The sequence below is a fragment of the Pelobates fuscus genome, chromosome 10, assembly GCF_036172605.1.
Source record: "Pelobates fuscus isolate aPelFus1 chromosome 10, aPelFus1.pri, whole genome shotgun sequence".
NCBI lineage: Eukaryota > Metazoa > Chordata > Amphibia > Anura > Pelobatidae > Pelobates > Pelobates fuscus.
This window is the reverse complement of record NC_086326.1, coordinates 25663014-25687068: the sequence shown is the minus strand read 5'-3', so window position 1 is coordinate 25687068 and position 24055 is coordinate 25663014. Positions and strand designations below refer to the sequence as shown.

Genomic DNA, 24055 nt, shown 5'->3' with positions numbered 1-24055 from the left:
ATCATATAGCTGCTCTAGATTAAAAAAAAAATATTAAAAGTAAACACAACAATAATTTTGCTTTGACACAGGGTCTGTGCATAGTCTGATGGATTTAACATTTTGGGAGGTAGAGGATTTACTCTGGATAGAGATAATATATATATATAAAATATTAAACAAATTTTCCACATAAGCTTGCAATCCGACACTCCTGTGTGGTCAGAATTCAGCTTCTGGTACAATGCGAGCACCTGCTAAAAGCAGACACACTATTAATACTTGTAGGCAAGGTGATGCACAAACTGGGTGATTAAATTCTGTTTTGGGAGAACACAAACAGCTGAGAATATATCTAGGAGAGCAAATAAATAAAAATAATGATATATTTTTAAATGAGACAATGCAGGAAAGAATTGAAATACACATATGGGGCTTATTCACTAAGCAGTAAACAGCTGAATTCCAGACTTAAAGTCGAAGCGATGGAGGCGGAAGGGTTTATCCCCTAGTCTGTAAAATGAAAGGGATTAAGCCAAGCTCCAAAATAGGAAATACAATTTGGCTCTATTGCCTATAGATTTCATTATCAAGCTTCCTCTGTGAATCGACAGTCGAATATTTTTAAATTTAGTCGTCTCATCACAACCAACAGTGTAGTAAATACGGTTTTATTCAATTCGAGATTTTGTAAAATGTTACATTCATATATGCAAGAATACACCTCTTATCAGTTTAAAATAGTCTACCTATAGCAGTTAATCAGTTACTTGCTGTACGCCCCCCTCCCATTTGGTTATCCCCATGTGCCACGAACATATGGTCATAATGAATTAAGATGCAGGTAAATACCGCTCATTAGATCATCCAGAAAATTAAAGGGTGACTGGATCCCTTAACTACTGCCCTTTTATCAACTAAGTATTTTATCCTACACCTCCTTTAAAACAGGAATGGCTAACTTGTAATAGCCAACACTGCAGAGGTTCGTAAAATACATTTGCCGAGATGCACAGCCTCAAAAGAGCTGTACTGGTGGATATTATTTAGCTACTGTATTCTATTGTAAAAAGGAAGATGGCATATAGCTGGTGTATTAAAAGGAGAAGGGCACAACAACAAACAAAATGCAATAAAAAATAGAAAAAAACACAAAAAAATAAAGGTAACTTGCACTTTAACTCATCATCGAGTCAAACCAATTGATCATAGTATAGCACCCAAGCAGCTAACCGATCCTAACAAAATGTAAAACATCCAAAACACGTTCAGAAAGACCACTCCAAAAAAAAAAAAAATGTCAAAAAAACGCAGACCTATTGGAAACCACTTGGGCCAATAAATGATTTAGAGATTCACTAGGCCGACCACAGTACTATAATTAGATTGTCAAGGTAACAGACTTGTAATGTTGACTACCACTTAATTTCCATTTAAAGGCCTGTATGTCTCCAACAGCTGTTACCTAACAATACGTTTGCCTTTGTGTAAATGATGCATAGAATTTGACATCGATGCTGGAAACTGTCAAAGAGACCACTTTTTACACCCCTCCTACACTTTGATCACCTACAAGGGCAGCACAAAAGGACTCAACGGCACATTGTAATAAATTACTATTTGTGAAATCTATTGCGTTAGATTAAAACGGAAATGATGGAGGAACGGAACAAATAAATAAATAAATCCAACGGACGACGCAGAGCAAGAAAAAAAATAAAAATAAAAAGACTAAAACCTTAGTTCTTTATATTGAAGAGAAAAAAGAAAACCTGTAATATTACACATCTAGGAATAAATTAAACCGGTTGAATAAAGGTTGCTTGAAAATAAAAAAGGAAGGGAAATAAAAATAAAGAGAGAAGATCATTTATAGTCAGGGTAATTCTGTAAGTTGTTTAGTTCATCAAATGGCTATTTCTACGATAGAATAAATAAAAGCTACTGGCCCCCACCAAAAAAACAAACAAAACACACAACACACACTAATTCTCCAATAATGCATTTCTATATACACATATACCCAGGCTTGGTAATAGTTAATCAACGCATGATGCAGAAAGACCTAGATATATGTATATCTCCACCCCCCATTGTGAACGGAGGTTTAATAATCTATCCTTGGGTCAGCACAACGGGCAACATAGTAATAGAATTTATTCTAAAAATATTACAGGTAGCCTGGCTTTCTGTTGTATGCGCACTCTTTATATTGTGACATTTAAAACATGTAAATCATTTGGCAGAAATTAGCTGTATACGTCTCTACAAGCAGTATGGCAGGGTTGGGGTTACACAGGACATGATGATTGCCCAAATGCGATATTGAGCTCAATGGACAAAGAAACAGGCAGCTCAATATGTATTGAATTCACAATCTTATTGTCCCATTTCAGATGTGGTATCCAGCCTTGGTCTACATATCCTGTGATATGTTAGGTGGCTGAGCCACATAGGGTATATCCGCATAGGATGCCATAGGGTATATCTAGGTTGCCAAGGTTGGACATCAATATCCTAATGGTCTTCCAGGTAGGGTGTTGGCGAAAATGTATTTTGCAACACAAAGGGTTAGTAGGATAAATCTACAGCTTAAGGCAAAAGAAAAAGAACATACATACATGTACGTATAAAAATGTTTAAAGATGCATTAGGATATTAATTACCTGTAAAGGCAGTAGTGAATTGCCATTGTCTGTCCTGAATGCGTTGTCCTCCACCCAGGGTTTGGGTGTCAGCGGAGATGCTCGAGGGAATTTTGGAGGAGCGATGACATTGCTGGAGAAAGGTTTTTTCAATGGGGAGATGGGATTGAGTGGTGAGGGGACACCAACTCCCACCCCTACCCCCACTCCCACAGCCCTGCGGGGGTCTCTTCCAGGCTGCAAGGTCCCCCATGGGTTGGAAGGGTTGGTCCAGCCAGCATTCTGCTGGTTATTCCAGCTGGAGGAAGAAGGTGAGGAGGAGGGCTTGTTGGTCAGAATAGCCTGATGACTGTAAGTGTTTCTCTGGTTGTAAGGGGCATGGGTACTGGGGCTCACAGGTGACCTCCTCTGTTGCTGCTGCTGAGTCTGATGTGTGACCCCCAGCTGGGGGGGGAATGTACCCCCAAAAACAGGACTGACGTGGTGATGGTGGGGGAAATTTTGGAAGAGCATAGTTCCATTCACAGGGGTAATCCCTTGGAAATAGCCGTCATCCACTGCACTGCTAGTGCCTCCGGTGGACCAAGTGCTGCCAAAAGAAGGGGACAGAGAAGGGGCGCTGGGGGGCTCCTGCTGACCAGGTTGAGGGAAGCTCAGACCAGGGAGAATGGGGGACTCCATCTTCTCTTTGACACTGGGGCTGTTCTCTGGGCTGGGGAGCTCTGCAGTACAGGGGGCTTCTGTGCTGGCTTCCTGCTGACTTTGGGAGGAGGAGGATGGTGGGGCTGGATGTTGCTGTTGCTGCTGTTGCTGCTGTCTCTGATGAGCTTTGCTTTTGTCCATCAGTAAATCATCCTGCATGGTTTGCACAGCTGAAAGAGCAGAATAAAAGCAGATGTGGGTTATGAGTGTCACTGTCACCTGATGGGCTGATTGCAATGCAAAGCCCTAATCCCCCATGCAGCATGTCAGCCAATCCTGTGGCCCCGGCTCCCCCCCTCTCCCGCAGCCCGTATAATAAATAAGACACATTACACTGCCAGCCGCCACGTCTCTTTGCTCCCGTACCGGAACTGTGAGCTGAGCCTGCACTCCGAGCCTGATTCTGGTTCCTGTTATAGGCAGGCACCTCCCATCCTCCCAATACAGAGAGCAGCGTCCTTCAGCAAGGTGACCAGGCCCTGCTCCCCCGGGGTGCTCACACCGGTACGGCCAGCCCAGACAGCGAACTGCACCACCCACCCCCTATTCTTAATATTAAACCCACCCCCTGTAACCCCAACCCTCCCCCTTCCAGGCAGTTTACCCCCTTCTATCGCTGAGCCAGTGCACCTTGCCCTCAATGCAGTCTGTTAGCTTCACATTTCAACATTCCCCCACCCCTCCTCCTCCTCCCAGCTTCTGGGAACCCCAAATCCAATCCGCAGGCACCGTTATACACTCAATTCCAAATGGAACATTGAAGCTTAGATTACCCAGCAGTGACAGGAGCAGAATTGGCAGATTATTTCCCCCCCATGATCGAAGTTAATACGCTTAGTTTAGTGAATAATCCTGAACATTCTCAAAGGCTTGATTCCCTGAAAAAACATTTACTGGATCGATGCATATTGAGACAGACAGACAGACAGATACACACACACAAAATATTATAGACACAAAATATTATACAGACACACACACACACACTGAGATCCTTCTGCCAATCCTTCCTAAAATATGCAATCAGGGCTAACCAGGACTAACTGGCATCACCTGTACAAAATTAGACTAGTTGCCACCCTGCCTATAACAAGTACTCATATAATTATAGTCAGTCTAGCTATTGTAACACACAGTATAAATCTATAAATTGTACATTTCCTTGAAAAAAAACAAAACACACACACACACACACACACACACACACATATATACATATATACACACACATATTCTGGTTTCCTACTTAGTATAGGGGGGCATAAGGGGGTAAAAACAACAAGGGAGAGACCCTCCATTGTAACGGCACTGTTAAAGGGACACTCCAGGCACCCAGACCACTTCTGCTCATTGGAGTGGTCTGGGTGCCAACTCCCACTACCCTTAACCCTTCAAGTGTAATTATTGCAGTTTTTCATAAACTGCAATAATTACATTGCAGGGTTAACTCCACCTCTAGTGGCTGTCTACTAGACAGCCACTAGAGGTCACTTCCTAGTTTCTAGCACAGGAAACCTGTGCTAGAGCGTCGCTGGACGTCCTCACGCTGTGTGAGGACCTCCAGCGTCGCTCAAAACCCCATAGGAAAGCATTGAAATGATTTTTCAATGGTTCCTATGGGGAGACGTAATGCGCATGCGCAGTAGGTCTCCTCGGCCGGTGGGCGAGATCAGTCTCGCCCACCGGCCGACGCAATCACAAGGAGGAGCGTCGCGGAGGAGGAGACAGCAGCGAGGGACATCGCCGCTGCCTCAGGTAAGTCACTGAAGGGGTTTTCACCCCTTCAGTAACCGGGGATTGGTGGGTGGGAGGGAGAGGGACCCTCCAGTGCCAGAAAAACGGATCGTTTTTCTGGCACTGGAGTTTCCCTTTAACACTACCAGACTATGTTCATTAGAGCACAATGTGCCTGTAGCAACATGGGATTTTTACCTTTATCTAGGTAGAAGATGCTAATGGGTAGTGTGTGTACACTGTGTACCGTAGGCTCCACATGATTCCCTTTTATTCCAGAAGTTTGGTCCTTAAGGGGTTAAAGGAACAGCTTCCCAGTCAGATGCAGGTTTCATAATCATCACCAAAATAAGCATAACATAGCAATAGCTTTCTATATATTAATACAAAATAATCAGACAGCCTCCTACACAATACAGCATCCTATACAAACAGGATGGTCATTCAATACCCCCTCCCAGGAGAGACGTTGGAGATTTAATTCCACGAAACAGCAGAGGATCCCCTTTCAGACACCCCTGCCTTGCAGATCAAGCTCTGCAGTGTCTGTTGGCGAGAATATATATATATATATATCTGCACATACTTTTTCAGAATTGCTTTATTATATATTTTTTTTACTTCTACTTTATACCAAGAATAGCATATGGATGTGATTTTAGTTTGCAGACTGCTTCTTCTTCAAATTCGCCTTTGGACCGGTCTAAAAATTATTCCTTCCATTTTCATGCCGGAGGCACTTTTTCCAGAATTCTATATTTTCATGTAATTGGCACCCATACACGCTCCAAGCACTATAGCCACTACAGCTCGCTGGGGCTGCCCTGGCGCCCCACATCCATTCTAAGTAGTCAAACTGTTTTAGACCGGTATAACTGCTTAACCCCTTAAGGACCAAACTTCTGGAATAAAAGGGAATCATGACATGTCACACATGTCATGTGTCCTTAAGGGGTTAAAGGAACACTATAGTCACCTAAATTACTTTAGCTAAATAAAGCAGTTTTAGTGTATAGATCATTCCCCTGCAATTTCACTGCTCAATTCACTGTCATTTAGGAGTTAAATCACTTTGTTTATGTTTATGCAGCCCTAGCCACACCTCCCCTGGCTATGATTGACAGCGCCTGCATGAAAAAAAAAAAAAACTGGTTTCACTTTCAAACAGATGTAATTTACCTTAAATAATTGTATCTCAATCTCTAAATTTAACTTTAATCACATACAGGAGGCTCTTGCAGGGTCTAGCAAGCTATCAATATAGCAGGGGATAAGAAAATCTTAATTAAACAGACCTTGCAATAAAGAGAGCCTGAATAGGGCTCTCTTTACAGGAAGTGTTTATGGAAGGCTGTGCAAGTCACATGCAGGGAGGTGTGACTAGGGTTCATACACAAAGGGATTTAACTCCTAAATGGCAGAGCATTGAGCAGTGAGGCTGCAGGTGCATGTTCTATACACCAAAACTGCTTCATTAAGCTAAAGTTGTTCAGGTGACTATAGTGTCCCTTTAACTGGGGTGCGCTGGGTACCGCTTCCCTCCTTTACATTGACGGAGAGCTGGCAGTACAGGGCATAGCTTATTGGCTGAAATTGATCAGCTGATGCTAGCTCTGCACTGAAAGCTCAACTCAGGAGAGTGAATGGAAGTCCTGGAAGCATGGGATTCTGGCTCTCCGTGTGATATAGGGGAGTGACAACCAACAGATCCCAGTTAAGAAGTCAAACCATTCTATGACAATTTTACTACTTACAATGGATGGTACCATGGCACTCCGGGTACTTCAGTTTGCTGTAGCAGTCAGACTTCCTCAAACTCCGTCCCTCCAGATGTTGCTGAACTACAACTCCCATGATTCTATGAATGAAAGACTGAGAATCATGGGAGTTGTAGTTCAGCAACATCTGGAGGGACGGAGTTTGAGGAAGCCTGTTTTAATCCATGCTATATCACCTAAGTCACCCCACTGTCCTCAAATTTGAAATCTTAAACGAAAACTATAGTGTTACAGATACACAAAAAGTGTATTCTTAACGCTATACTTCAGGCATAAAACTATTGTTCTCCCCACACCTCTCTAGGTATACCTCTTACCAGCACCAAGGTCCCTCGGTGCTGGTTCCTCCCCCTCTGTCAGAAATGGATGCGCTTGTGCCGTGCACGCATTAGACCTTCTCCATAGGAAAGCATTGAATAAATGATTTCTGAAGACGCTGAACGTTCTCATGCAAAGTGTGAGGAGGTCAAGCGTTGTTTCACAGAGCTTAATTCTGTATAAATGGTGGAAGCGTCTGAGAGTTGCACAACTCACCCCCACTACCAATTCTGAAAGTTATACATTGACAAGCAGAGCACTTCGTTTCCACAACCCTCATTTCAGGACAGCAAATGTTCATTTTAAAGACTAATGCCAGTGTCCACAGTACACGGGAACCAGGATTCTCAAATGAGGTTCTCAGATACCCCCCCAAAAAATCTGCACATCTGGTTCCACCTGCTTTCATTGTAGACTTCTTAGATGCAATTCAAAAAATGTCATTATGATAGATATAGATGACATACCAAATAATAATATACAGGGCTCATGCCAAACAGGAGAGAGAAAAAAATCCAAGTAGGGCAATTCATTGTACCATCTTACTCCTCTGTTGTGGATTCCAATGCACCAACAATGGGACAACACAAACAGCCATTTCCATACCAAGACTCATGCAGCAAAACTACATTCGGTCCTTTTTATATATAAACAGCTACACACTTTCATACAAGCAGCAGCACCTACTCCATCCTTTTCCAAACAACTGTGCTGTATAACCACAGCGACGTTCACAACATTCATACTCTACTCATGCAACTGCCCCTATGTCACACATGCACCACCATTTCATTGTACCTTACCCTGCATGCATGGAGCACCACTCAACTTCATCCCCCCACGGCCCCACCATCAATCTGCTGTGCACTCCATACAAAACAGCAGATTGCCTCTTTGCCTTGCACAAACAAATGCTATATACAGTAATGCACATTGCCTAACATGCTGCTACACAGGAGTCATAGCAGTAGAGATACCAGATCCAGCAAGTTTTTCTACACAAATGTCATGTTAATGGACAGCTCCACAAAATACTGCTCTATGGTATGCATTAGTCATATGCTGCAGGAGAGTAGTCATTTTACTCATGAATACAGTTCTTATAGAAAGATTGCTTACTTTCCCTCCTGCAACTATGGCCACATCCACTTTATTTCCTGGGATATTGTCATACTTTATATGTTGATGGGCAGTAGATAAAAGGTGCTAACTTACTGTATGCAGACTCCATACTCTGCAAGAAGGAAGTTAATCCAATAATGGAAGCGGAAACACAGATTACTTCTGATTAATTTAATTGTCTCGTGCAGCATTGGAATTCCAAATACTAAAAGGTCAATACTGACAGTGTTCTTTACTAAAATCCTAATATTAGCGAATAGAACTCAAACTGCAAAATTAACACTAAGACCGGCAAGCTGGGACTATAGCAGAGTTGAAATTTAGGCATCATTTAGCATGTCAAAGTTTAGTGAATAACTGTGTATATGGAAGCAAGAATATGTTCTGGGAAAAGTTTTTTGAATCTGGCAACACTGATTGCTCTATATGGATTCTACAGACTGCAGATATTTGATCGAGGATGGACAAACTTTGCTTAAGCCTAGTTTAAAAGAAATATACACTATAGTCACCAGAACAACTGTAGCTTATTGTATTTGTTCTGGTGAGTATAGTCAGTCCCTGCAGGTTTAATACAGTAAACTTTTCAGAGAACATGCAGTGTTTACATTACAGCCTAGTGATACCTCCACTGACCACTCCTCAGATGGATCCTAGAGGTGCTTCCTTGGCTATTTATTGGATATATATTTACTGATAGTCATGGGTGGATTTATTAAAAAGCAGCGTTTAGTTCCATCACAAGTGACCCCACCCTTCGACACCCTGCCAATATGCAGTGTTTGTGCCGTAATAATGTGCCTGTAATCTGTCAATTTTCAGTTAATGACAGCTAATAAGAGAGCAAATTGGCACTTTTATATTGGGGACAGATAACAAACAGCCAACATATACCTCAAACCTCAGGGAGGTTTACTTCCTTATCAGTGAGCTCCACAGAACTAAAGGAATCGGCAGGTGCGCTATTGTAGCGCGTGCGGCCTTCCTTCTCAATGAGCTGTACATCAGCTCATTGGGAAGCATAGGACAGATGAAACCGTGTACACGCTCGTATGTCCAGCACTGAGGCTTCTCAATGTAAATGTCTCTGATTGCAGTATTCCGATGCCTACACATATTGAAAGTGTGGGTTGAGGAAAGAGGGGAAGGGTTTACAAAGCCTGCAGAAAGCAGGTCTGCAGCTTTTACAAGCCGCTTCCCCTCCATATATCCACAAAGAAAACATGCAGACAAAAAAAAACAAAAACATGTTTACTTTGGGGGGGGGGGGGGGGGTTATTTTTAACATTCAAAAGGAGTGTTCCTTTAAGGAAGCAGTATGTCTGCTAAGTCTTCATGGATCTAAAATGCAGATGCTGCAAAGCTTGGAGATATACAGCAAACTATGGACTTGAAATTAGCATTTTGTTTTGTTTTAAACAAAGCAGTAAAAGGAATGTCAGTTCCTTTATGACCTTCCCTACGCCAACCAAGGTGAGAAAGGTAAATTAGATGTAACAATTCTCAGCCAATTATTAATACGCATACACAGCAACATCCAAGTAATGCTTGTAAAGCATTGGGTATATACTTTCTTTCCGTTCATGTTCTTTAATTACTAACAGACTGACAAAAATATATTTATTCCCATCTTTTATGATGTAGATTTTCAGAACGCACTTTGCCGAGTATACAGAATTTCATTGTAATAGTAGAATCATGAAAAGAGAGCAGGTGAGCTGTATGAAGCATTAATATTCTACATGAGGGAACTGAATGAATTGATCAGAAAGCAAGGTATTGATAAATTGATTCCCAGTTCGGCAGTAGATAATTCTATATATTGCATAGCAACCCTATTAATTTGCAGAGCAGAAAGATGTATCCAGGAAAACATTTCATATTACGTTACTGTGAAATCGACCCTTACGGGTTCAGGACCACCTCCAAGACAGGCAGCAAGTGCAAAGCTTCCAAAATGTCAAATGGACAAAGAGGGTCACTTTAATATTAGGTGTGTGGATGGGGTGCCTGGTAGGGCTGTCCTAAGAGATTTTTGGTGACTTACTAATAATTTAGGCAACTAAAATATAATTTAGAAAAAGGAAAATCTTATTTATTCAGACTGATTTCTTAACATATCTACTGTACTTAAAACATTAAAGTGAGTATTATTATTGCTGTGGAGTTCTGTTATACACGCTTATACATTCACAATGTGGAGCTCCTAGAAAAGAGGGACATTAGGATAGAAAAGAGGGGATTGTGCTCTAAACAGGGACAGTTACGAAGTATGCAGTTTGTGAGACTTTGCAGGACCCCTACAATCTGTCCAGTATGTCTTACAGAGATGGAAAGCATTGCCTGGGAATTGTGTATTTGAGCTTCCAAATATGTAAAAATAAATATGTGTATTTATTTAATCAGAGCTTTTATCTTAAAGGAGCCACACAAACTTTAAAAAGCATTTCAGAATGGATTTAACCAATTTTCATTTTTAATGCGATGTAGAGATGTCACAGACCAATCAAAGATCTAATTAGCTAATAATGTGCCAAATGCTTTTCCGTGGCACTTTTCAAGATGCTCACTTTATACCAGAATTCGCTACAAAGCAAGCTTTATGGACAAAGCAATGAATTCTGGAACGTGCAGTGGTCATTAACTTTTGTTTTTTCTGAGCTTTTAGAAAAACTGCAACTCTCAGAAATATTTGCTGTTCTTTTCTGACAGCATATGCTACCGTGTTATGGAAGAAAAATACTGCAGGGTAGTAAGTAGGGACAGAACGTGAGCAGTGACATCATGCCCCTCGGTACTGCAAGAAGGAAGCCTTTTATAATTGAGAACCTGGGACTAGAGCACTTTAATCTAAATTGCAAAAATAAAGATAAAATAGCGGTTTTGGATATATTCTCCAATTCTGCTATAGTCACAGTTTGCCGGTTTTAGAGTTCAACATGCCATTCAGATTTTAATATGATGCAGATGGATATTAGGTCCCTATTTTTGGACCTAGTAGGATGTTTAAAAACTATACTGAACTGAGAATGGAAAGGGATACAAGCAAATATTTAGACCAAGAGCTAAATATGCATAGCCCCTTAAGGACAACTTCTGGAATAAAAGGGAATCATGACTGAACATTTCCGTCATGTGACCTTAAGGGGATAGAGTTTGGTGTGGTGCGTTAAAGGGATCCCCAAAGGAAAGCATTGAATCAATCCTATGGGGAAAAAATCTGACGTTGGAGGTCCTCATGCAGAGCGTGAGGACATCAAGCATGAGATACTGGACCAAAGGTCTGTTTCAATTCAGGATGCCCTCTAGTGGCTGAGGGCAGACGTAGAGCTGCAATGTAAACATTGCAGCACTTCGTGCAAATGGGACACTATACCCAGACCACTTTAATGAGCTGAAGTGGTCTGGGTGCCTAGAGTGTCCCTTTAAGTGTCTCTTGCATGGATCTCCTATGTGGAGCCCATGAATTACACATTATAAGCAGTAGCTTCACACCCTGCATGACAATGCAGATGTCCAACAGGGTTATTTACTAAAGATAGAATTGTTGGTAATTCAGACTGAATTTTACATTTAAGCTAAAAGTAGCTGAACTGGAAACATAGCGGCCCATTTTTCCACTTCAGCTATTTTGACCTTAAAAGGGAAACTATAGCCACCAAAACAACTTTAGCTTAAAGAAGCTGTTCGTGTATAGACCATGCCCCTGCAGTCTCACCACTCAATTCTCTGCCATTTAGGAGTTAAATCACTTTTGTTTCTTTTTATGAAGCACTAGCCACTCTTTCCCTGGCTATGACTAACACAGCCACATGGAAATAATGGTTTCATTTTCAATCAGATGTTAATTTGTTTTAGAAGCGTGTATCATTTGCGATGTAAATTCAACTTTAATAACACACAGGAGGATCTTGCAGGGTCTAGCAAGTTATTGGCAGAGCAAGAGATAAGAAATTCTAAAGTTAACCAGAATATGCAATAAACACAGTTCAAACATTAAATCTCTGTTTACAGGAAGTGTTCATGAAGATTGTGCAAGTCACATGCAGGGAGGTGTGACTAGGGCTGCATAAACAAAGTGATTGAACTCCTAAATTGCAGAGAATTGAGCTGTGAGACTGCAGGGTGGCCCATAAGTACCTACCCACCCAGCACACATACATTGGATACATAAGATATATGGATAGGTAGGGACTTACGGGCCAACCTGTATACACCAAGACGGCTTCATTAAACTAAATTAGCTTTGGTGACTATAGTCTCTCTTTATATTTGAAACTCACTTGAGATTCCTGACAGTTCTCTCTTTAGTAAACAATACTGCCAGTGTCCTGCAAAATCATAGAAACACAACAAGCTTCAATGTCTGTCTATAGTGTAACATGAGCTTTTAATATTTGCTTAGTCTTCCAGGATGCAGAGAAACTACATACACACGTTCTTGGTGTTCATTTTTTTTTTTTTAAAAAGGAACTGGTTTATTGTAATATCCCAGACGGTCGCAGTTTAAAGCGTAGCAAAATAAACAAAAAGTAAAATAAATCCTGCTAATCTGAGCACTAACTACACAATAACCTTCTGTCAGGCAGCTTCTCTGCTTACTGACAAAGATACGTGCAAACACTTTTACCTTAGTGTTCCAAACAGAAAATCTCTCAACAATAGAACAACTCTCAATCATGTTAGATCCAAAATACGCAGATCAGGTCCTAGGTCACTGCTGTTTAAATACCTGTTTAACAGGAAACAGGTGAGCTAATAATGCTCATGGAAGCAGAATATGTGCACTTGTTTAATTTCCATCCTTAAAAGGAACACTTATTTGGCAATATCTAAAAGGGTAGATTTCAATAGAAATCAGCACTTTTATAAAGGGGAGCAGAAATGCCTTCCAGGCAGTCACTCAGATGGGGGGTTTTGTTTCGCTTCCATTAGCTTCGCAGAGCTTACACGGTGGGCTATGGTGCGCCCATCTTCTTAATTAGATGTGAGGGCTTGCAAAGGCTGCAGACAAAAAGTCTGCAGGTTATTTATTGTTTTCCTCTAAGCTACTCAAAGACATATAGAAAAGTAGATGCATGTTTGTGTGGGTGTATATCTACTAAACAGTTAAAAAAAAAAAATTACATGTTTATCGTACATACTACAGTATTTAAAAAATTAGTGTTCTTTAAAAGGCATGTGAAAAAAGTGCTTTCCCATTGTATGTATTGTTCATACGCCGCAGGAGAGAAATCCGTTAATCGAGGCACTTCCTGTGAGGTCTATTCTCGATTTGCTTTCATGCAGTGTATGAAGCAGACATGCAGTTTGTCAATAAGTGATATGTGCTGAGCAAACCAATTTGGATTTTGCAATCTTAAAAGGCGTGCAAGCTTTACCTGCTCTTTTGATGTTTTAACCCATAAACACGATTCATCCGCTATAATGCAGTCTCACAAATACTGGTCTTTAGCAGCTACACATTGAGAAGTGCATTAGAAAATCCACTTTACACATAACTACTTAGGAAACCATTTTCTATCAGGATACCAGAATAGTGCGCAGGGATAAGCAAATCTGGCACAATTAGCTCTTATCTCCTTGTATAAATTATAGCATGTCTTGCTTATTCACCAGAGAGAAGCCAGGAAACACCCAGCACAGCCTGGGGCTATGAAAACACACTAACTGAATTAAGGGAGGAGGCAAGGACAGCCCAAACCTGTGTTTCTCATTTTCACACAGCCCCCCTTTACTTAAACATAAATAGGTTCCACTGTCACTTTTTTTTTTTTTTATATTGATGGTACAATGGTGCCCAGGAGCATGTAGAAATTAGGATCTGCCTAGTGTGTAATCAATTATTAACTGATTAACTAATTGGTTTTACGCTCAGGGTGTGTGTTTTCCTCATACAGCCGGGTACAACTGGCAAACCCTAAAAACATGAAACTTCAAATCCAACTACCATTTACGGCTAATAGTGTTTATATAATGTATGAAGCTTGCGAAAACATGTATACTACAAACCCTTGCTCAAAACAGCTAATGATAACGACACATTCCCCTTTGCCCCCCTCCCTTTCCCTACGGTCATGCTGGTGAAGAGGTAAAAAGAATGGTGTATCTTATCGGGATTGGCATACGTAGGGTTACCATAGCCACCATGTTTTCAGGGACACATATGATTTGTCATATTTATGAAAACACATAAAGAGGGATGCCCTGCAGTATGTATAATGTATATCCTGCAGGATTCTTCATTGCCTAATTACTTTATCTTATACACCTTCTTCTAAATTCGTCAAACTACAGGGCAACCCTTTTCATGTGCTGCCCATTAATATGTATACGTGATGTGTGTCCCTGAGAACATGGTGGATATATGGCACTCATTTGTCTTTTTGATGCAGGTTTTCATTTTTTTTTCCCCCTTTACAAACTGACATTAAGGAATCTATTTGTGTGACATTATTCATAAGATGAATAAGGTTATATAAATCTGTATGGTATGTTATTACACTACCTGCATAGTGGGTAATCTGCTAGAAAAGTACAATCCTGAATTTATATGATGACTGGCACATCAGGTGAAGAAAGTCAGTCCCCTTTATACATGGACATCCTACTACCATCACTCGGTGTATGCTCTCCCTGTTGTAGCTGTCATGTTTCATAGACATAACCAGGCCTCTGTGAGTGGATTGTGAGGTCAGCACATGATGTCAGGCTTAAAAAGGAAACATTTTCACTCTGCTATATATAAATATACGTCTATTTCAATCAGATGGTCTCCATTAGTGCAGCACGATGAATACATTTGTATTCCTAATGCTATAGTATTCTTTTAACAGTTCCCAGGACACTGAATAGATGATTAATCGAGAACTGTTAAGTATATATCTGCAGCCCCGCACTGCATGGTGTCTGTCACAACATATGTTAAGTTGTTTGTTTTGCTCTTTGTTGATTTTTTTTATTTGATTTTTTTATCCAAGGTGTGATGTCACCCACCATCCATGCCACACAGGATTTAAACACTTGTTTAAATATATGTAACATCGTGATCTATGAAGTGTTGCATTTTCAGGTACCAAAATAAAAAATACAAACACAGAGAAGTCTGTCGGGGGTCTTCGTTAAAGTCAGAATTCAAAGTGAATTTCAAATTTAAGTTCAAATAGCTGACTTGGGGGTAAAAAGGAAATCCTTTTAGTTCAGTTACTTTGGCCTTACCTTTGAAATTCACATTGGTGCGTTCCAAGCTTTGGATACATGTTGAAAGCTCAAAAGTCAAAAAAAGTATGTGCGCTCATGTTGAAGCCTTACGACCTTCACTCCCATTTTCTGGGATACAATAAGCCTGTTGAGCAGTCTTCCATCCAAGGACTCCAGCACAGAATAAGAGCAAGATGTACCTGCTGGTGAGACTGGAGAGGCGGAGCTTTCAAACCTCGCACCCCCCACATTATCCATGGCAGGTCCCTTACAATGCAACTGTAACTATAACATAATCAAGGTGCCAGGCACTGTGTTGCACCATTAAGTGCTTTGGGACATGCATAAGGTTATCGTAAAATGCAAATAAGAGAGTTTTGAAGAAGATGGGAAATGGAAGGAAACAGAGATCAACGGGTTTTCATCAGACCTCATAATCAATGTTTCTTTTATTTTTATTCTCACTTGGATATATCTTATTTAAGAAGAAAAAATGTATAACTTATAACCAGGATATCGGTAAATTGACAGGGCCCTGTTTATTGGCAACTCTTGAAAGAGTGGGATTTATTTCACTAAAGCGGAAATTGTAGAGTCATGACAAGGTAACTGCAAATTTAAGGATGTAACAGCAAAGCTGGAAAAAAATAATCAGCTATGTTATTTTGGCATTACATTTGCAATTCGCTTGTCAATTCCTGATTTAACTGAATAAATCCTCCCCCCCCCCCAAAAAAAGCAGCAGAGGCATTGTAAAGCCATAATTATTAGCGGATCTGCATTGCTTTAATTAAGTGAGCCAAGTCATGCCGTCATACCTCTAACATCCCCTTTCTATAACTGTAAAGTGCTGTGGAATATGGAAGTGCTATATAAATAATATTAATGAATAATAATAATACCCCCAACATGGCCTGCTTCTTCTGCATATTGGATTACAATGAAGATCAGTTGCCAGCATAAACACAGATCTCATCTCCCTTCCCACTAAAATCACCAGGGAAGAGGTCCTCCTCTAGACAGATATGTGAAGAATTCTATGGGGGACCCCACAATCTCTGCTACACCACTCAATCTCCCGACTGCAGTATCTCAGCATAAAAGATATGATTCTTGACTGGATCATCGTTCATTATTCCAGAACTCAAGGACATACCTCAAATCAATCAAAAGCTAGATGAACCCATGCTTTAATATTATTATATAGGGAAGGGGGAAAAAATCTAAGCATCATGGAAATAAAATAAGTCTGATTAATACAATATAATACAATATGGCTTATAGTGGGTTAAGCTTATTATGGTCTTTAAAGACCGTGGCAAAACTATCAAACATGTTGCAGGTACCCAACGTCTTTTACTTATAAAGAATCATCACTTTCCACAACGTTGCACAATGGGTTCACAAGACATACAAATAAATTAAACTCACAAGTTTGCCTTTCAGAAACAAGAGATAGTCAAGGCCTTACTCAAACAAACTTACAACATAAATAAAATGGGAGCAATTTCATAAAAGAAATACGCTTTGCTCAAAACAATAATAGCCTGCATGTGTATTTAAAGAAAATTAAAGTAAATACAGAATACAAAAGGGAGAACGTGGCTGGTGAAAGAATTTACAGGAACACTAACACTATAAATATTTGTATTAAAGGAACACTATAGTCACCTAAATTACTTTAGCTAAATAAAGCAGTTTTAGTGTATAGATCATTCCCCTGCAATTTCACTGCTTAATTCACTGTCATTTAGGAGTTAAATCACTTTGTTTCTGTTTATGCAGCCCTAGCCACACCTCCCCTGGCTATGATTGACAGAGCCTGCATGAAAAAAAAAAAAACTGGTTTCACTTTCAAACAGATGTCATTTACCTTAAATAATTGTATCTCAATCTCTAAATTGAACTTTAATCACATACAGGAGGGGACATACAGGGTCTAGCAAGCTATTTACATAGCAGGGGATAAGAAAATCTTAATTAAACAGAACTTGCAATAACTTGCAAGAAAGCCTAAATAGGGCTCTCTTTACAGGAAGTGTTTATGGAAGGCTGTGCAAGTCACATGCAGGGAGGTGTGACTAGGGTTCATAAACAAAGGGATTTAACTCCTAAATGGCAGATGATTGAGCAGTGAGGCTGCAGGGGCATGTTCTATACACCAAAACTGCTTCATTAAGCTAAAGTTGTTCAGGTGACTATAGTGTCCCTTTAATTACTTTAGGGTGTTCTGCTTGTCATGGCCCCACCACCACACAGACAAATAGGTAGGCATATGATTTGAAACATGGTAATCTATTATTATCGGGTATGTACGGCATTCACTGCGCTGAAAAAGTTGGGTGCTTCTGAATCCAAAGCAGTCAGAGCGTTCTGCAACACCAAATGTCAAGACTTTCAATTATTGAAAGTCTTGTCTAGGAGGTGTCTTTAATTGTTGGAAATTTTTTAAACTGTGGGAGTGAGAAGGAAGGGCAAGTACAGAGACTAATCGGTGGGGGAGTCAGGAGTGGAAGAATGTCTGACACTGGGGAAATTTAAAGCTGTGTGTTGTATGACAGAATTTGTGCTTTTATGTATGTATCTGTGTTATCCATTGATCTGAGCATCTATGCCTGTAAAATGACTGACTGCTATGTCTACAGTGCAGCACACTGTCCTGGCTATGGTGCCAAGAGCCCCCTTGCACTGTTAAACAGTAACTTGTCAAATAGATTGAGAACACTTACCTGCTTCTATCAGGCACTCAGTCTATTATGAGTCTGAGTTGCCATGCTAAAGTAGTAGCTCAGGCTTCCATATTATCATACCAACTCATACCAAGTTGGGACATTATTCACTGGCTGAGAACTGTAAACAGTTTGACAGTTTACAGTCTGACAGCACCAGGGGTTCTCCTGGGACCATAACTACTACTGAGCTCTGTAGTGCTTACAGCAGGCCTCCCTAAACTCCGGCCCTCCAGATGTTGCTGAACTACAACTCCCATGATTCTCAGCCTATTTCATTCATAGAATCGTGGGAGTTGTAGTTCAGCAACATCTGGAGGGCCGGAGTTTGGGGAAGCCTGGCTTACAGTATCATTTTAGGTGGATTAAAAGAAAATGTGAGTGAAGGGACAAAAAAAAAAGAAAAATCCTTGTACGGGGGCCTTCTGTTTATTAGACCCACCAATGCCTTAGAACAAATAGTAAAGCTCACTATAATGTGCTTTAAAGGGCTTTCTTCATTTTTAGTTGATTAGCTACCAGACTTCTTGCACTAATGTTATTGCAAGTAATTGGTACCACATTGAAGGAAATAAAGGAGTAATTGATTGAGCTCCCTTGGCAAAGATTTGCAAGGACAAGCAATGTGATTTGTTGCTGTAAATGTGTTAATATGTGTTAATTTAGAGGATTTCGTTGCACTGTATTTGCTACTGTATCAGGTTAGTCTGCAGGACAGTAAAAGGAAAGTCTTTCGATCAGTCAGTAAATTTGCTGCAGTACAGCCTTGCACCAACATAACATCAGCAGCACCAACATAATATGTATATATAACAATCAAACCCATGGCCCCATGCTGGCTATACGGACCCATTATGACAAGTGGGGTTATCTACTAAATTGTGGAGAATTGCTTAGTATATTGTAGAACAAAATTCAAAGTCAGCCATATTGGCCATGAAATGTCAATTCTCTTGTCAATTCTCCTCAAGGTCTTGTTTAGTAAAGAACTATAAACATGTAATATTATCTGTACAACTCTATTACCTCTTCACTGAACAGGGAAAAAAAATAAACACTACAGAACAGTCATTAATGGATATCTAATTTTATATTTTCACATGCTAATGATCTTAAATTTAATATGCATCCAGTTCAAATCTGTAAACAAAAACAAACAGACATATAAACAACAGGAGTATTTAAATGGTGCTTAATGAGATGGGAATTACTGACCACATCTGATTATATTTGCATCTACAAATTCGAAATGCCATGGAAACTGACCCTTTGGTGGCCACATGCACATGCACTGTCATAGTGGGATTGTTTGTTCCCATGTGTGCAGTGTGTGTGAGTTGTTTATACAACACAAGATGGTCCAAAATAATCAAGCAGGTTGTTCATACATCACATGTAACACACCAGATACCGCAATAAAATAATGCAACTGGCAAAACTTCACAATGACTGGAGCCTTAATAAAATGACCAATATAAAACTACCTAAAAATCTGCAGGAGGGACTAAACTCTGGCGAGGTTTCAATTTTCCAGAACAGGTTCATACTATCTGATACAAGAGTGTTTACCCTGGACACAATTATCAGTGTCATTATAGAACATAATAAAATGTCAATGGAAAAAAAATGACTGTCTAATCCTTGGTAAGTGTTTTATTCCTCTATAAGCAAACAGAAAACAATGTCACTGGTAAGATCTGAAACACAACAGACCATGATCTGGCCCTTGTTATGTAATGAGGACATTTCAGCCTTGCTTCTATTTATTGTAAACTAACATTTCAGCTGATGGTATACCTGAGACAGAAATTAGGGATTGGAGTGCGACTAGTGAGCAGTAGACGATTTCTAGACATTTATCTTAATTACCTCTCTCAAGGTCAAACTTCCTATTTATTAAATCCCCCCTGTAAAGCCTCCCCCTACACTGTGCCCAACTTTTTTTTCACAGCCCTGATAGGAAAAGGAATGTCCCAGCTGCACAGATTGACATGATACATCAGCAACTAATTAAATACATTGTAACCTCAGGGGATATTGGACAAGGCAATGCAAAGAGAAGCAGGCTAGGTCATTGGGATAGGGGTTATAATTACCTTTTCAGAAATCTCTTTTTATGGATCGGAAAGAGTAATGATCTATCAATGCTCTGTGTTCTTCCTTAGCGTTTGGCAGCGATATACCGATGGCCAAGAGCACTTTGACAGCTAGGAGGCGAGTGCGCACGCACACGCAGAGGGTTCTGGGAGTTGTAGTTTCCCCAAGCCCAGACGCATGATGGCTCTGTGTGTGCGTTCAAGGACTGCAGTGCTGACCCTGCCTACTGCATACCAGCTGACAGCCTGACTGCACAACAACACAGGGCTCCTGCTGCTGGGGGCTAGGGGTTTGATGCACTTCTCTCCATTCCCATGTATCAATCTACAATATAACAGAACATGTAGGACCCCTCTGGGATTCAGTGACAACTGTTTATTGTATTGATGGCACAATACATATTAATTAGCTATATCTGATCATTTGTTCTAATTGCACATTGCACCATAGTAGATTCGTACTATGCATTATATTGTGGGGTGTTTCTTGGTGCCTCAATTTAACAGTTTCACTTGATTTGCCAGGTTTGTAACATAAACCAGACCCAGATTGTACACATTTAGGAGGACTAGCCTTTGTAGGATATGTCCATGGTGTCTCCCTGTTTGCAGATACAAACATAGAAGAGTCTGCAAATCCCATGTCATCTCATAAACATTTAGTAATATTGCTCCAATTATATACTGCAAAGCCAAACAAGCCTAAATGGCACAGTAAGTATAAATTCAGTAATGCCACTTTAAAGATATTGTGTACTGTATTGAGTGGAATTGATTAATTATGTGTCTGTTAATCCACCCATTGCACAGCGCTACAGAATTTGCTGGCACTATATAAAAAATAAAATGATAATTGACGGATGAGAATAGTGTAATTTGGATTGGATCTATTCAAAGCCTTTTATAAGTCCTCTGCTCTGACTTATACCCAGTGCTCAACATCCTGAATTCTCAAGAAGAGAACACTGGAGCTATTCCATTCTTATGTAATGACTTTTCACCTTCTATCGGATTTTCCCGATCTGCATTCTGCTTTAAAGTAACACACCACACACCAAAAGCACTTTAGATTTCTTAAAGGGACACTAATAGCACCAATACCACTGAAGCTCATGGGGGGGCAGGGGGGGGGGGGGGTGATAGAGGGGGCCTTATAGGAGCTATAGTGCCAGGAAAACAACATTGTTTTCATGGAATTATAGTTTCCCTTTAACCCCTTAAGGACACATGACATGTGTGACATGTCATGATTCCCTTTTATTCCAGAAGTTTGGTCCTTAAGGGGTTAAGAAGGTTGTGTGTGAAAAGTGTCCTTTTTATTTATTTTTTTCATTTTAACCCCTTAAGGGCACATGACATGTGTGACATGTCATGATTCCCTTTTATTCTAGTAGTTTGGTCCTTAATGGGTTAAAAAAAGTGCATCTTTCAATAAAAAAATTGCACTTTTGTTGCACCCACTAGCTATCAGACAGACAACCAAACTCAGGAGACAGCAATCACCCAGTGCACCTGCCCTGCAAAGACCTCTCAGTGAGCAGCATTGGAAGTCTGTGATTGGACAGACACACAGTGTGGGCAGGGTTAGAAGGGGAGAGGTTGGAAAGGCTGCAGATAAGAGTTCTGCAATTCTTGCAAGCTGCTGTCAGATATATCCCCAATTAAGACATCTCTTTAATAGATTAATGACAAAACCTAAATTTTTACCTACAAACCAGAGAGGATGGATTCTCATATGAAGATGTTTGTTGTTTGACCTTTCTGTTTCATCCCTTTCCCTAATTTTGTTTGTGTCTGATCTGTTTTATTATGTTGCAGTCATTTGTGCAGGGCCGTCATCACCTATTGTTCATGTATACTAAACCAGTCTTCTAATCATTTATTGTGTGATTTCTTTACCCAGTGTATAGTGCTGTAGAAGAGGTTGGCATACATACTTCCTATTACAGGGGTAGGCAACCTACGGCACTAGTGCCATGCACGGCACTCGAGGTGTCTTTGCACGGCACTCAAGGCTGCTAGAGTCAAACAGGCTCTGGCCTATCAGGAGTCCCAGTAAAACTTCAGATATTTGCTAATCCGAAAAGGTGGTGAAGGACAATCCTCAATTTATGCATTGCAGCACGTAGAGGAAGTGATCGCAGATCACTTCCTTCCAGCACTTGTGAATAGGAAGCCACACTGCAGTAGAGCAGCTCGCAGTTGCTGTTGCAGCTCCTGTCCTTGACATGTACCTGGCCAGACTTGTCCCTACTGGAACCCAGGGAAGCCACCCACACTGCTAGATATACACAGAAATGCAGAATAATCCTCCCCTCATACAAATAATACGGACAGCCCACACACAAACATACACACAATCCGCACAAACGAAACACCACTAACAATCCACATACATGCACACAACCCCACATGCAATACCCCAAACAGCCCCCACACACTATCAAACGCACACTTTCACATATCCATCCACACACACACACACACACAATACCACAAGCAGCACCCATACACAGCTTACATTCATATGTATCATACACAATACCATAAACTACTCATGAACATAAACAATATAATAGCTCATATACGCAGGGCCTTCTTTAACGCGGGGCAAACTGGGCAGCTGCACCGTGAGCCCTGCTGGCCTCAACTATTTCTAACCCTCTGGCTGGTAATCTGCACACTAAGGAGGCCCACCGGGTGGCCCATGCACAAAGGTCAGCAGGGACCCGGCACACGCTGAGGTGCTTTAACAGCGCGAGCGGGCCCCTTGCTTTTCGGCAGCAGGCTGGGAGAAAGTGACGGCCACGCATCACTTCCTCCCACAAAGAGAGGAGCGCGCAGGAAAGAAGAGTAGGCAGATTGGAGGGGGGCTGGCCAAGAGCTCTAGACCCCAACTCCCAACGCCTTCAGCCACCAACAGGAAAGGTAGGAAACTGGAGGGTGAGTTTTAAAGTGTATGTCTGTGTCAGTATGTCTGTCAGTGTGTGTGTGTGTCATATCTGTGTGTGTCAGTATGTTTGTGTGTCAGCATGTGTATGTGTCAGTATGTCTGTGTGTGTGTCAGTATGTCTGTGTGTGTGTCAGTATATCTGTGTGTGTGTCAATATGTTTGTATGTCAGCATGTCTATTTATGTGTCAGTATATCTGTGTCAGTATCTGTGTGTGTGTGTCAGTATGTTTGTATGACAGCATGTCTGTGTGTATGTCAGTATGTCTGTGTGTGTGTGTGTGCTTGCAATCACGCCAACACCACATACAAACATATTCCACAAAAACACACAAAAACTGCTTAGTGCTAAATACAGACCTGCAAACATGAGTAAATGGTAGAGCCCCAGCTGTCAATGCATTTCTGGAGTTGCACGACAGATAGGGATCTACCTTTTAATCACCCGTGCAACAGGGAGACCGCCAAGAATTCTTGCACCTCTCTACTTTAGGTCCACCACTGTGTTGAGGTGTAGGACGTGATTGCATGCCTGGGAAGGGGGGGACAAGGTCCAGGGGGCCCTAAGCAAATGCTTTGCCCAGGGTCCAGTCATTATTAAAGACAGCCCTGCATATATACGCACAAATACAATGATACAAAGCAATTACAGTACAAACACAAGCAGAATACGGCAGCACACCTACCTCGATTTATAAAAAAAATAGGACCGGCACGCTACAGGACATCACAATCCTATATCGGCACAGTGCTGCTAAAAGGTTGCCTACCCCTGTCCTATTACAACATGTTGAATCAAAA

The 24055-nt window shown here is 40.8% G+C and overlaps 2 protein-coding genes across 7 annotated transcripts in view; one reads left to right on the top strand and one right to left on the bottom strand.

Moving 5' to 3' along the window:
* Nucleotides 1-20404, bottom strand: part of CPEB3 (cytoplasmic polyadenylation element binding protein 3) — a 101187-nt gene extending 80783 nt beyond the window's left edge. For 3 of the 5 annotated variants that reach the window (XM_063435227.1, XM_063435230.1, XM_063435231.1), the window contains exons 1-2: nucleotides 3660-3810; nucleotides 2646-3496 (exon numbers count right to left, since the gene is read on the bottom strand). In XM_063435227.1, the coding sequence (XP_063291297.1) occupies nucleotides 2646-3485 (840 nt within the window). In that variant the 5' untranslated portion in view covers nucleotides 3486-3496; nucleotides 3660-3810. Of the gene's footprint in view, nucleotides 1-2645; nucleotides 3566-3659; nucleotides 3811-20303 lie in introns of those variants that run through there. The other 2 variants (XM_063435228.1, XM_063435229.1) reach the window with 2 other exon arrangements.
* The window catches only part of BTAF1 (B-TFIID TATA-box binding protein associated factor 1), a 398618-nt gene that overhangs the window by 165528 nt on the left and 209035 nt on the right, over nucleotides 1-24055 (top strand). The window lies entirely within an intron of this gene.